The following is a 14,611-nucleotide window of genomic DNA, read 5'->3' as shown; positions in this document are numbered from 1 at the left end:
GAAGATACTATTTTATAAAATTCAAAATTTATTTAGATAAAGAGAGTCAGAGTCTATGATTTTGAAGCAATTTTGAAACTGCACTGCCTAAAAGGGAACCTCCTTCCCAAACAAACATCAGGCAACAGTTCAAAGCTGTTTCCAAATTCCAGCAGACAGCAAACAGACCAGCTATAACAGCATGACGTGCATAAACTATATGCTGCAGAGATTTTGCTGGAAGTACAAATATGTGTAAAGTGACTATGCAGGAGCATCTACTGTACAAGGAAAAGTTTGAGAACTGGAAAGAAAAAATCCAATAGTAAAACATCCTTGCCCCCAGAACAAGAAATGTTATTTTAGCAGTGGTACTTTAGGATTCACTTGGGTACATCTCTATTATTAGGATTTTCATGCTATCTCCAGTAACTTGTCAGTTGAACAAGCTGTGCTTAGTAGCAGTATACTAAAATTGCTACAGAAATTTTCCAAAGGAAGAAGTATAGAACTTTCACAAAGGGCTTCCCTTAAACTGAAATGCAGCAATATGAATGTCTATTCAATATCCTTCTTTTTGTACTGAATATTGAAAGCTGTGTTTCTTGCCACAAAACATATAAAAAATCCATTATTTCAAAATATGTAAAAAAATTTTGTAGACCTATATATGCTTTTGCACAGTTTAAAAACTACGTAAACCTGACAATCCCCTAAAAGAAGGTTTCAAGTTTTCTCCCATCCATTTCTCTCCATCCATTTTTTCCCAATGCTGAAATTAACCCATTTTCAAATGCTAGTTTGTAACAGAACTCTCACTGGGTGAACGAGTTCCCTGCTAGCCTAGGAGGCAGAAAGAGGATGCTGCACACGCCAATAATGAGCACAAAAAATGTAAATCAGGCATATTAGACAAGATTTAGTTGGCAAGCCAATTACTTGGTTTCATTCTCACTATTGATTTAAAAGAATCTACAGTATTTCTTTGGTGGGCAAGTTTTGGGGTTGTTTTCAGGCAGTCATGTTACAACAACCACAAGCACCCATAATAAAGACTCAGGGTAGTAAAATTGCTCACACTATGTGCCATTTTGACTTGTTGTTTCTTAAAAGGGAGAACACACACAAAACACTAAAGTAGAATGGTCAGACATGACTGCTCCTTTCCAGACAATGTTAACAAGAATCCCTAGAAGAGCGGGACAAAAAAATAAAGCTAGTAAAAGTAAAACTGAACACTAATAATGTGCTATTTCTCTTAAAACATCGTGGATGTATATAATGTTGTAAATTTTGTTTAATTCTTTGAATATTTAATAAAACAGTGAGTCTGATACCAAGTAGGCTTCCAATGAACACTAGTTTTACCTTCCAGGAGCAAAAAATTACCTTCCCCCTCCCAAGAACTTACCATAACTGGAAACTGGCTGTCTGGGTAGAATCACAGAAGTCAATCCCCATTGTAGCAGTAAAGGATCCTCCAGGCTCAAGGCACTCTGCATGAAGAGATTTTTAAGAGATAAAGTACACATGCAAGGCAACAGAAGACATCAGATGCAACCCTCCAAACTTCACATAACTAAAACCCCCAAAAAGCTCTGTAAGAAAAAATCCAACAGCTGTAGTTTTATTACAAATAGGCATTACCCAAATGTCACACTTGCATGTTTAAGCGTCCTGGATTCCCCCTCTCACACCGTTAATGCACATGAAATGCTGCCATTTCAGTCTTAAGAGCTCTATCAACAGAATAAGGCCTTGTATTAGAAAAGCAAGGAAAGGAAAATTATTTACAGAAAAAAAATTGAAGTGACATCCTTTTAACTGTGCACAGATCCAGCACTGAGATTTCATTTTCAAGAACACTGGTTTGCAGATTTAGTTAGTAAATTGCAAAATACAACAAATAAAATCTACATTAATATACACCATAATGGAAAATAAGCTGAACTTAACATTATTTCATAATTTCTGTGGTTTACTTGTGCCTCAATATTCTACTTGCATTAGTTGGAACGGAGAAGGATTATGAACACTACATGGAAGATGACTTTGTGCTATACAAGCAATGCAGACTGAGACACTCTTAGCAGTGAAGATGTCAAGAGACATACTCATTCTTAAATTCTTGGCTAAATCACTACACTATTTCCCTAATGTTGTAGAGATAAAGCTTTTGTTAAAGACTTGTAAGCTTCCTTGTAAGCTCTTTCTTACATAAGTAAAAACAAACATTGAAGCAGACTTTGCCTTCTCAAGATTACAATGAAGAGCTGAAAGCACACTTAAAAGAGAGGAATTAAAATAAAAAAGAATAGGCAGGCAGAAGAATGCTTGATTTACAGATTATTCATAATGTACCTGATACTTTTCAGGAACTGAAAGTAGACAGCTGCTCCATGACAAAATGTTACAAAATTTAACTATTTGAAGATTAGGTTTGCAAAAATGCAGAAAAGATGGAGTTAATGCTGCTAGCTAAAGTCTAAACTAACATTAGGAACTGAGTAGAAAAAAAAGTATTCCAAGGAGTCTATTTAAAGCACTGAAAGTTTAAAGGTTCAAGCTCAAATTCAGAATTAACTTTACCGAACTCTTTGAGCTTAATGTTTTCAAAGGGAGCTTCAAACACACTTAACAACAAGAAAGTGTTGTGCACAGGGATTTGGGTGAAATAATTTGAACTATTTCTATTGGAAGAATTGGGACAATTGTCAACAGTACTTTTAGTGACTGAAGCAAAACTAGACTTATATTCCAGCAGGAATACCTGTCTATGCTGACACTTCTTCTTCTGTTGGGTCTGCTAGGTAAATGGTAGGATGTGTTTTCCAAACACTGGAAACACAAAATGTAGTAAGAACAGGGTATATAGGCTTAGTCCTACACAAAATTATAAAGAATACAGAAAATTTGCATTCAAGCAAGAAAAAAAAATTTTTTTGGAAGAACTACAGAGCTTATTTTCTGCACAAGAAACCAATAGCTTTTCAGGACAAATACTGCAATGTCTTTCTTGGGGAAATAAATACTTTACAAGGTAGGATTGTTTTGTGGAGCTCAAGGAACCCAAAGTGGATAATTCATTAATTCCACTTTTTTTCACCCCATGCTTTTATGTGAGACAAGTGAATGCTACTGTTAATTGCTACGATTGTGGGTATAGTATCTCCTGTGGTTACTGTGGGTAACAGTGGGTTACTGTTAATTGCTATACTATTGTGGGTGTAGTATCTCCTGATCTGATTTACAGTATTTCTAGATTTTTACTGGTAAGCCTTTGTGCTTTATTTCTTTGAAATGTTTGCAGGTAGGGATATAAAATGAAGCCCATGGGCAAAACTAACTTGACATTTCAATTCTGAGCTGGACTTATTTTGAGGAATAAGCAGCAAAATGTTCACTTAAAAAACCCCAAACTAATAGAATTCTAAAAGTAACTGCCTTGATCAAGTACGCATCATTACCAAGATGTAAAAAGTTATTATTATTAATTTTAACTATGATATAAACTATAGTACTGGACAACTGCTTTTGTAGCTATTTGGTGTAAATCTGCATAATCTTTTCTATGTTAACAGAATTATTTCAATAGTTTACAGCCATTTAATACAAACGTCTTAGCTACTTAAAATAATACTCTTTAGTTCACTGTTCTGCTTTAAGAACATTTTCCTGTATTCTTTTATCATGATACATATTCACATAATAATGTAGCTCATTGAAGGAAAGGAATTTTTATTATGAAACAGAGACACTTCTGCTCCTTCTGATTATACCACAATGTCCTAAAAAAAAGAACTGTTGAGAAAAGAAAGCAGATTGTGTATACAGGTTTTAATCTTGAAAAATCTTGCTGTGATCTGTGCTCTTTCTGAAGTTTTATACTCTTTTCCACAGAAATGTAGCAAAAAACCATCCTGATTACAAAGTAGAAAGTAAAACAATTTAGATCGGGTCTGACTAGACATTGCTTTTTATCTAATCTAAGCAGACACAATTTGTGGAACTATGGTAGACACAAGCCAAACTAAAACATACACTTCCACTCTACTGCCATAAGCTCACAATGGCAATGCTCTGAGCCACCAATATATATAATACATTTAGATTCACTTAAAGATAAGTAAGAAAATAATTGTGAATATACAATCAAAACCTCCTTTTTAATAGAAGCCCATAATAGCCAGTCAGTAAAATAGGACAGCAAGAGAATCAAAGTTTGTAGGCATGCAGAAAGGTTTGGTCTTAACAAGTTAATAGCTGATGAGTGTCTGTGTAGATGTGTACACCTACCCTCCCCACCACACACACATATATGAGTATACACGTAACTATGCAAAACCACTTTCCTCTATTTGAAATTTTGCCGAAGATTAAGAACCTGATTTTTTTGAGATAGGATATGGTTACCTATTGGATTAAACTCATGCATCCTCATGCCTGGAGGTAATTTCTTCTCTCCAATGTGAATGTTCTCTATCTTCTGATCAGTTGTGTTTGTTACTGTCACTTGCACAGGTACCATAAGATCACCAAAAATGCCTGGCTGTCTTGAGAAGTGATAATGGGCTGCTAATCCTTTCCCACTCATTCGATGAAGCAATTCATGTGTTTTTGTTGGCACAGAGACTTGCATAGTGACCTGTTAAGTATAACACAATAGTTGGCAAATGCTGTAAGTCAAGAACAGTTAAAACGACAATTGAATACTGCATTTTTCACTCAGTTAGAGCACCTGCTTTTAAGTTGGAATTTTAGTGAACCAGAAACCTGTGAAATACATAAGCAAATTGCAGTAATAGATATCAGATACAGAGCCCAAAACCATTTCTGGTGCTGAAAATACCTTTGTTGTAGCTATCTCACTTTCCACTATAAATCTGTTTTCAATTTTTTAGCTTTACAGTTAGTTATTAAATTATCACGTTTTTTAAGAGTTACAGTTAGTTATGTTTTTTCCAGAAAAAAACATTCTGTGCATCAGAATTCAAGGGTATTCCCAAGCTCATTGTGTAAGGTGAAAGTAGTGAGAAATTGTCTTCTGTTTCTCTTGTTAAAACCACAAAAAATGTTGTCTAACAATTACACTGCTGAAACAGTAAAAACATAGTTATATAGAGCAGAAAGATGCTGACACTTTTTAAATAGTCTTGCTGCTAGAAGCAATAAGAAAAATCCAAAGGATGTTTCAATCCATTCTATCCTGCAGAAAAAGCATAAAGAAAAGACATTCAGTGTGCAAACAAAATCCCAGATACTTCTGACAAGGAAGTAACGAGCTCAAAAGTAAGGAGTTTAAGAAATATGAAAACAAGTGAATTTGAGTACTTTACACAAGTTTTAAGGAAAGATTAGAGTTACTTCAAATTATATTTATAAAATAATGACCTGTGACATCACATGACCACTCTTACAAGTAACAAAAAAATGACTGGAAAAGGTATAATATGTATGGACCTTCACAGTTACTGAAAACTCAAAAACATCTTTGAATAGAAGTCCCAAATTTCCACAGATTAATAGTCTTCTTAGTTTTCTAGAAATAACTGTCAAGGTCAAACTCTCAAAAAAATGCCTCAGTTGTCAAGAAATAATAAAGGAAATACCTTGAATAATGAATACCTTATTGGTACACAGGAAGAGACAATAACTGTAAGAGGTTATTAGCAGTCAAATTAGTATGCTATTTGAACCATTACTCAAATAATGACAAAACTCAAGTTTTAAGATGGAATTTAAACCTTATTTTTAAGTTTTAAGCGCAGCCTCTGGCTTTTAATGTTCAATTCAATTTGAGCAGGACATGCATAACAGAAAAGTTATTTCATGAAATGGTTCTCTCATTTTACATTAGCAAGTTTAAGATCTATGTTTGATTCATGTTAACAAAAGTATTTTGCAGTACATTAGCCTCTTTGCGTTAACTTAGGGCTGGCTTTATTAATGATATTTATTAATAGGAATGAAAACTTAAAAAGTAGTCAGAAGTCAGTCAAGTAGATATACAGAAACATAGAGCCATTGAGGTTGGAAAAGATATCTAAGTTCTGTGTCCAACTGTTTACCCAGCCCTGCCATCTTCAGTAAACCATGTTCCTAGGTGTCACACTCACATGCTTTCTGAAGACTCCCAAGATTAGTGATTCCACCACTTCCCTGGCCAGCCCATTCCAATGCCTGATAATTTTTTCAGTGAAGAATTTTTTTTCCTAATACCCAACCTAAACCCCCCTGGCCAAACAGGAGGCTATTTCCTCTTTTTCTATCATTTACCTGGGAGAAGAGGCCAACCCCCACCTGGCTACACCCTCCTTTCAAACAGCTGTAGAGTGACAAGGTCCCTCCTGAGCTTCCTTTTCTCTAGGATAAAAACCCCCAGCTCCCTCACCAGACTTGTGCTCCAGACCCTTTCCCAGCTCCATTGTTTTTCTGTGGACTTGCTCCAGCACCAGAATGATCTTCTTATAATGAGTAGCCCAGAACTGGACCCAGCACTGGAGGTGTGGCCTCAGCAGTGCCCAGCACAGGGGGCCAATCCCTGCCCTGGCCCTGCTGGCCACAGCATTGCTGATCCAGGCCAGGATGCCATTGGCCTTCTTGGCCACCTGGGCACAGCCTGGCTCATGTTCAGCTGCTGTCACCAGCACCCCCAGGTCCTTTCCAGCCACTCTGCCCCAGCCTGTGCAGCTGCCTGGGGTTGTTGTGACCCAAGGGCAGGACCCAGCACTGGGCCTTGTTGAACTATTGGCCTCAGCCTTTTGGACGTTTGCCTTTTACCAACCTGTGCTGGCTAGGCCAGATCCCCTGGTTGTCCTACCTGTGCTGCATGATGGCACCCAGGATGAGCTGCTCTAAAATGCATACATATAGAGAAAAACAGTGTCACTATAGTTAAATCAGTAACACTGATTCAAGTTTTACTGAATCCCTTTTGTAATTTTTAGAGATTTTAATCTATGCCTATGCCCCCTTCAGCATTATTTCTTCTTTCAGTAATAAAAAGCTTGTGAGCCCATTCACTTTTATTTTCAACATCATACTATACATAGCAGCAAAACCACACAGGATCCTCAGAATAATGACATAATGTTTAAGTCATCTTTCTTTGTACACAACATTAATTTTCACTTGCATTTAATGTGGCAGTACTGAAAATAAATAAAACATACATATGTTGAACAAAGCAATTTAATTCTGGAAAATTGGGAGTTTTCAAAACCTCTACTTGCTAGTAAGGATTTTGAGCTGACAAAGGCTGATGTGACTGTAATGTGATGTATTTAACAGCTGCATCAGTCTGGTAAACAGTTTTTTGTTTTAATTCTAAAATTTTTCAAGTAGTTGCGATAAAACCCATGCGGCAGGTACCTGCAATCACTCTAGGGTTAAAATAAAACCACACAGAGTTAACAGAACAAGAAGCATCTACTAACCAGGAGATAATCTCCTACAAATCTTACACAGCATATGTTTAAATAATAGAAGTCGTTTGTGTACCTTTGGATGGTTTATGAAAATAACCAATCAATTCTGCAGACACAACATTATTTCTAAAGGAAATCTATGTGACTCATGATGCCTGCAGATACACAGAGACAAACCACACATATTTTATCAGTTTATTACAGTAAGCAAATAAGCGTGGAATGAGAGTGCACATAACTGTCTACTTAATGCTTACTGAAACATTTATAAGAGCTGTTATCTCCCTAATAACAGACAGACAGTGTGCAATTTTAGAGAGGAGAAAAGCTTCATATTTTTTAACACTTCACTAAAAAGTAACTGAAGAGTGTAAAATGAAAAATACTCTGTGCAGTTAGCTGGTAATGGACCATATTATCAACTCAAGTTAGATTTATAGGATACAAACTAGTCACTAATAGTTATTTTATGACAGAGTGTGTCTGCTTTTTTGGGTTTAGATTATTAAGATTAAACTCGCAAAACTTTTTTTTATACAGCTGTTTAGAAAGACAGTAAAAAAAATTAAAATACTGACTGTCCTTCCACCCCATTTTGACTGAAAGCAACCACATGTAGGGACTCCACACTGATACTGTATGTTTACACTTTCTTGGTACCAATTGGTCTAGCCAAAAGGCTAACTGCACATGCAGAAAGATAATTCATCACCCTAAAAGAAGTATCTTTAAACTACCTCTTGTATAAGAACAAGAGCAACATCAGGGTTCTGCCCCTCTCCCCCCCCCAATCATGGAGAAAAAAAGGGAAAAGTGTAAGATCACTGACAGTAGTAGTTCTGGCTTTCTTTATTGCAACTAAGCTAACTAGTTACAAACCACTGAATCCTCCCAATATGAACATGTTTCTTTTTGCCAGCTCAGTAAGTTCTTATTAATTAAGCTTACATTGATGCAAAAAACTATTTTCCCTAATTATTTAAAATAAAAATCACTATATGGTTTATTAAACCTACTACAGAAAAGAGAGGCGGTCATACATTCCTCTCCGCAGTACCGCAGAGTCACAAAGAATCAGAATGGTTTGGTCTGAGAGAGATCTTAAAGAAGCATTGTTACTATTAATACTCTTATTACTACAGACACAAAATTCTGTTTGTTTTCTTTTGTACTTATTCTTTAGTATAAAAATCCTGCAATAATGAACATAGACTTATTTTGATCATAGCTCATAAATATGTTTGGATAAAATATGTATTATTGGGAAAATAAATTTGCTTCTAAGGATGAGGAAAATTATAATTCTATTCCTCTAATTTACATTCTGTTAAAGCAGTGGACTACAACATTTAATCTAAGTAATCCTCCTACTGGCAATATCTATGACATAATCCAAGAATTACCTACTGAGCTGTGAGAGCTATAACCTCTCTCACACTCATAGTGAGGCTATGCTCCAGTAACTCTGCAACAGCTAAGAGGAGAAGGGCTATCACACAGTCCAGCCACATTTACATGATCTTTCAACTGAAGCCATGAGAGCAACTTAACTATAAATTTTTAGTATTAGGAGAAAGGTGGAAAAACATAAAAACAAAAGTAAGCTAGTGGCAGGAAATATGATCTTTTGCTCAATTAACAGTTATATATTACTCACAGTCCCCAGGCAATGTCTCCCTTATACAGCTCTTAAAAAACAACTATTAATTCATAAACAGATAAAATAAAGTGCAAGCAAAGTATGTCAGCTTCCTAGTTTGTATTATTTCAAGAGGCTGTTGGAAATCCCAACATTACAGCATACCTAAGTCACAATAACATGGTTTGCCAAAGTGATGACAGAATCCCCTGACAGGGAGCAAGGAAACCAAACAAGAAATCAAGCTAGCTCCTATTTTGTACAATCTAAGAAAAGCACTGGATACTGTCATTTTATTTGGGCTAATTTATCTAGGCATACAGACACTCAAGGACATATGCTGAATTTTGGAAAACACTTTTCACCAAAGGTGCCTCTAACTGCTCTACATCTACCAAATATCTTCTAAAAGCATACATCCTAACTCCTTTCTTTTTGTGTCATCACCAACTTTTAGGCTTCACACTTCCTGTAATTAATAACATGTCAATTAAGCTAATTGAAAGTTACCATATTAATGATTGTATCTTTAAACCGTTACTGAATTCAGACAATTTCAGACACTATAAAACGAGTTCCCAAAATTGTTACTTGATTTCAATATTGATAGATTAATAATTTAGATTAATACTTTTGTCTCCAAAACCTTGCATGAAAAAAAATCAAAAGAAATAAAACTCAAACTGCTCAAATAGCTTCCACTGATTTTTAAATCACCCAGAGATAGATCTCAAAAAAAGACCACTTTTATTATGCTGCCCATAGTCTGCTTCTGTAACATTGCCAAAATTAAATGTTTCTCTGCCCTTTTTTTTTTTTAACTGTAATATTTGTATATTTGTATGGCTTCAAATCATCCTTCCAAGAAGAATCACATGCTCAAGGTAATCACAGAATGGCTTGGATTGGAAGGAATCATAAAGATCATCAAGCTCCAATGTGCCTGCCATGGGCAGGCACACCTTTCACTAAGTCAGGTTGGTGAGAGCTCTTGCCTGGCCTTGAACACTTCTGGGGATAGGGTATTCATAACTTGACTGGACTGTTCCAGTGCCTCACCACCCTCACAGAACAGAATTTCTTCACAATATCTAATTTAAACATGCCTTCTTTCAGTCTGAATCCATGCCCCTTGTCCTGTCACTGTATGCTCTTGTAAAAAGTCCCTCTTCACCTTTCTTGTGGACTCCCTTGAGGTACCAGAAAGCTGCAATTAAGTCACTCCAAAGCTTTCTCTTCTCCAGTCTTTCCTCACAGGAGAGGTGTTCTATCCCTCTGATCATCTCTGTGGCCTCCTCTGGACTCCCTCCAGCAGGTCCCGGTCCTTCCTGTGCTGGGAGCCCAGAGCTGATGCAGCCCTGCAGGTGGGGTCTCAGCAGGGCAGGGCAGAGGGGCAGAATCCCCTCCCTGGCCCTGCTGCCCACCCTGCTCTGGATGCAGCCCAGGACACGTGTGGCTCTCTGGGCTGGGAGTGCCCATGGCTGGGTCATGTCCAGCCTCTCATCACCCTCCAGCACCCCCAATTCCTTCTGGGCAGGGCTGCTGGGATCTGTTCATCCCCAGCCTGTGCTGGTACCAGGGCTGCTCTGACCCACGTGCAGCACCTTGCACTTTGCCTTGGTAAACTGCATGAAATACCCATAAGCTCTCTTATGAGAGAACTTGTCCATTTGCCTCTGGATGGCATCCTGTCCTTTAGGTCTGGCAACTGTACCACTTCATGTGATGTCATCTGCAAATTTGCTGAGGGTGCACTTGATCCCTTTGTCTATGTCATTAATGAAGATACTAAATAACACTGGTTCCTGAGTGACACCACTTTATCACTGATGTCCATCAGGACTCTGAGATGCTGACCACCACTCTCTGGAATGTGGCCATCCAAACACTTTCTTATCCATAAAACAGTCCACCCATCAAGTACATCTCTCCAATTAGACAGAGGGGGAGGCAAAATAGGGAGAGCAGGAGGGCAGGATGAAAGGAGCCCAAAACCACAGGGAAATCCCACTTGTCCCATTATCCCTCTTCATGCTTGGATCCCATCTGATCCTCACACCCTACTTCACTGCAATTTAACCTCTTACGATGGTACTTCTACTACCCCAGTGTCTTACCCTTTTCCCAGCTCCTATCACTTGTAGTGGACCATGTCAAAGGCTTTACTGAAGTCCAGAAAAATGCTATCTGTAACCCTTCCCTTACCCACTGATGCAGTCAACCCATCACAGAAAGCCACTGCTTGGTCAGACAGGACCTGCCCTTCCTGTAGCCATGCAACTACAGCAGCCAATTCCCTCAGGACTCTGGGATGCATCTCCTTGGGTACATTCAGGTTCCTCAGGTGGTCACAAAACTCACCGTCTCTTCCAGTGGGAAGGACCTGGCTCTCCCAGTCCTCATCCTCTTATCCATCCAGTCAAGAGGTGTGGGAAGAGTTTCCCATTGAAGACTAAGGCAAAAGTTGTTAAGAACCTCAGCCTTCTCTATTTCTGTTGTTACCAGTTCTCCAGTTTTCCAGTGCTGTTTATTAGAGAGGGTACCCCTTCTTTGACCTTCTTTTTCTGGTTAATGTACCTGTAGAAGCCCTTCCCATTATTCTTTGTGTCCCTTGCCAGGTTCAGTTCCAGTTTTGCCGCCTTGGCCTTTCTCACGGCCTCCCTACACAGCTGTGCTTCATCTCTAAACTCTTCCTAGGTCACCTGTCCTGGTTTCTTTCCCTTAACTTTGACCAGCAAATTCCTACTGAGCCATGCCGGTCACTTGCCCCCCTTGGCTGATTTCTTGCTCCTGAGGATTGCCAGCTCTCATGCTCTGTGCAAGAGTTCCCTAAAGATCTGCCAGCTCTTTTCTACTCCCTTGTCCCTGAGGGCAGTCTGTCAGGGGATCCCACAGACTAGGTTTCCAAAGGACTGGAAGTCTGCTTTCCTAAAGTTCAAGAGCTGAACTTTTACTCCTTGCCCAAGCCCTATCCTTCAGGGCTGCACACTCCAGCAGTGCATGTTCCCTGCAGCCCAGGCTGCCTCCAGTCCTGGTGTCCAGTTAGCTCACTTGCACTGGTGACCAACAGATCCTGTACCACATTCCCTCTGGCAGGGCTGTCACCTGGCTCTGGAAGTTATCCTCCACGCATTCCAGGAGTCTCCTCGATTGCCTCAGCCCTCCAAGCTACTTTCCCAACAGCTGCTGGGGTGGCTGAGTTCCCCTGCAGGCCACGACCCTCAGGCACAATGCCTCCTGTGCTGGAGCAGGAAGGTTTGGTCCATGGGCTCCCCTTGGTCAGGTGGCTGTAGCAGAGCCCAGCCAAAGGTTCCCTTTGTTGCCTCAGTCTCTGACTCCTACCCACAGCTTTCCACCTTCTCACAGATATAAGCTGTGAATCCAGAGATGATCAAAATCTTTGGTAGTACTAAATTATCTATTTTCTAATACTTTTATATCCCTTAGATTTTTTCATACGGTTTTCTTAAAATAGAATCAGCTAAACACAATTGCAGTTACTCTATATAAATAGAAACTATTGCTCTTTGAGCATAAATATGACTATATGATATAAAGGAACGAGAATTGGGCCTTAACCTGGAGTTCATGAACAGCAGAAAAATCTTAGCAGTTCCATACTAGACTAATCAAGAACTTTCAAAACAGAGTGTGCACCTGTTCTGTGTAACTGGGGGCCAGTGAGACAGCTTGCATTTTGCATAAATAATGGAGCCTAAAGCTTTGTATTACAATAACACCTGGTTTTATGTGAGATTTGGCATCTTTGCCATTTTCTTCTACTGAGCATAATGAATCACATGAATAATCAAATGAAAATATTAGTAAAATCTTTTTAAATGTCACATAAGAAAAAACTCCATTAGCAACAAAATGAGAATATTCTCATGATTAAGTCTAAGTTATGAAACAAGCATGAAAGGAAGCGCTAAAGTCAGTCACATAATTATGGGATACAAACCTTGGTATAAATTCAGAAGTACACATTCTCCTCCAGAAGGTCTGCTGGGACTATTAGTGGCCTATAAAAAGGGCTTAAAAAGACACGAGGGAAATTTTTTTTGTAGGAATACTAAGAGAAAATTCCTATACTTCAACTGGTAAAATTCATATCTGTGTATGGGATATCTCAAGATTTTCTGTCCTTCTGTCCTATGTATGATTCCACAAGGTGAAAACCACATGGTCTGGTGGCTGATGCATATGTGAGACTTTCATCAAGCAGCACGAAACACTTAGTCATTAGGTGTTTCAAATAAAAGGCATTCTCCCAATACAAAACCAAGTCATTTACTTCAATTCAGTGATTCCATTCTTCCACTGACCACTAAATGGCAAAGTCTGAGAACCGCGATTCGAAGTATGGTTTAGTGGTGGCCTCAGCAGTGTTAGGTTTGCAGTGGGACTCAATGGTCTTTTTCAAACTCAATGATTCTTTGATTCTCTGATTACCTGAAGTAGTTCAGGAGTTAGAAAAACAGAGTAAGGTGTCAGCCTCACCTTGCATGCTAATTATGAATTTGAAATAGTGGACATTGCTGAGAAGGATTAATATGGATTTTGGCATTGAGTCTAAATGACTTCAAAGAAGTTCCTACAAATGGTTTCTAGTACAGTATTTTGATTTTTGGCAAACAGCCAGTACTCCAGAGACCTCTAAAGTGAAAACACACTGTACCCTACTGGCCATAATGTATAATCTTACAGTTAGATTTATAAAATAACAACTCCTGCATATTGGTTCCTTTCAATAGAAGCATCTAGCTCAGATTTTTCCCCAGAAAAGGACATAATCTGTTGGGATAAGTGTATAATTTAATTGAAACACATATTACACTTGTGGGTAATAACACAGTATTACCCACAAGCCAAAGTGAATTCTACTTTTAATTCACTATATTAAAAATCTAGTACAGGTATTTATGAATGCCAGCATATAAATTAAATCTTTTCCACCTTCATACAACTATATTTGAATCTCATTCACTACACTGTTGTTGAAGAATGCAACATGTTATTCTGGCTTCTATCAGGATGATCCTAATGCACAGTAGACTACTCACAAGGACAAAAGCCTGAAAGAAGCACTGAACTCACTGCATGTAGACATCTGTATCAGCACTTCCTCAATGCAGGAGAAGAATCTCTGTGTGCACCACACTACATCTCTTATACTTGATATTGACGTGCCAATTTTCTCCAAGTTTTATTTAATTATACACATAATATTTTAACCTGAACGAATCTATAGTCCTCAGACTGCAAAAAATTACAGCTGATCTTAGGCCATAACAACATTGTTTTTCTGTGTTTTGCTTTCCTTAAGCTTTGTTTTCCATCCTTAAAAAGCAAGAAAAAAAAATCCTGCACTAGTTAGTAGTCTGTTAAGCAACGAAGAGGTTTATTTAAAACAAATTACCTTCAGTTTATTTGTTTAAATTTAAAAACACTATTGTGTTGACTCAGGAATAAAATTCGTGGTGTCAAAAGACATATTCACCCTTCACAACAACATTTCTTTTCACACTCATAAGAAGAAACACCACCCAATCCCACCCACACTGCT

The 14,611-nt window shown here is 38.2% G+C and overlaps 1 protein-coding gene across 4 annotated transcripts in view; it reads right to left on the bottom strand.

Moving 5' to 3' along the window:
* AP3B1 (adaptor related protein complex 3 subunit beta 1) overlaps window positions 1-14,611 on the bottom strand; it is a 153,012-nt gene that overhangs the window by 26,188 nt on the left and 112,213 nt on the right. For all 4 annotated transcript variants that reach the window (XM_036403599.1, XM_036403598.2, XM_054517948.1 and 1 more), the window contains 2 exons: window positions 4,393-4,624; window positions 1,391-1,475 (listed from right to left, as the gene is read on the bottom strand). In XM_036403599.1, coding sequence (XP_036259492.1) covers window positions 1,391-1,475; window positions 4,393-4,624 — 317 coding nt within the window. The remainder of the gene's footprint in view (window positions 1-1,390; window positions 1,476-4,392; window positions 4,625-14,611) is intronic.

This window comes from Molothrus ater, chromosome Z (assembly GCF_012460135.2).
Source record: "Molothrus ater isolate BHLD 08-10-18 breed brown headed cowbird chromosome Z, BPBGC_Mater_1.1, whole genome shotgun sequence".
Taxonomy (NCBI): domain Eukaryota; kingdom Metazoa; phylum Chordata; class Aves; order Passeriformes; family Icteridae; genus Molothrus; species Molothrus ater.
The sequence above is the reverse complement of the archived record's forward strand: the minus strand, read 5'-3'. Positions and strand labels throughout refer to the sequence as shown.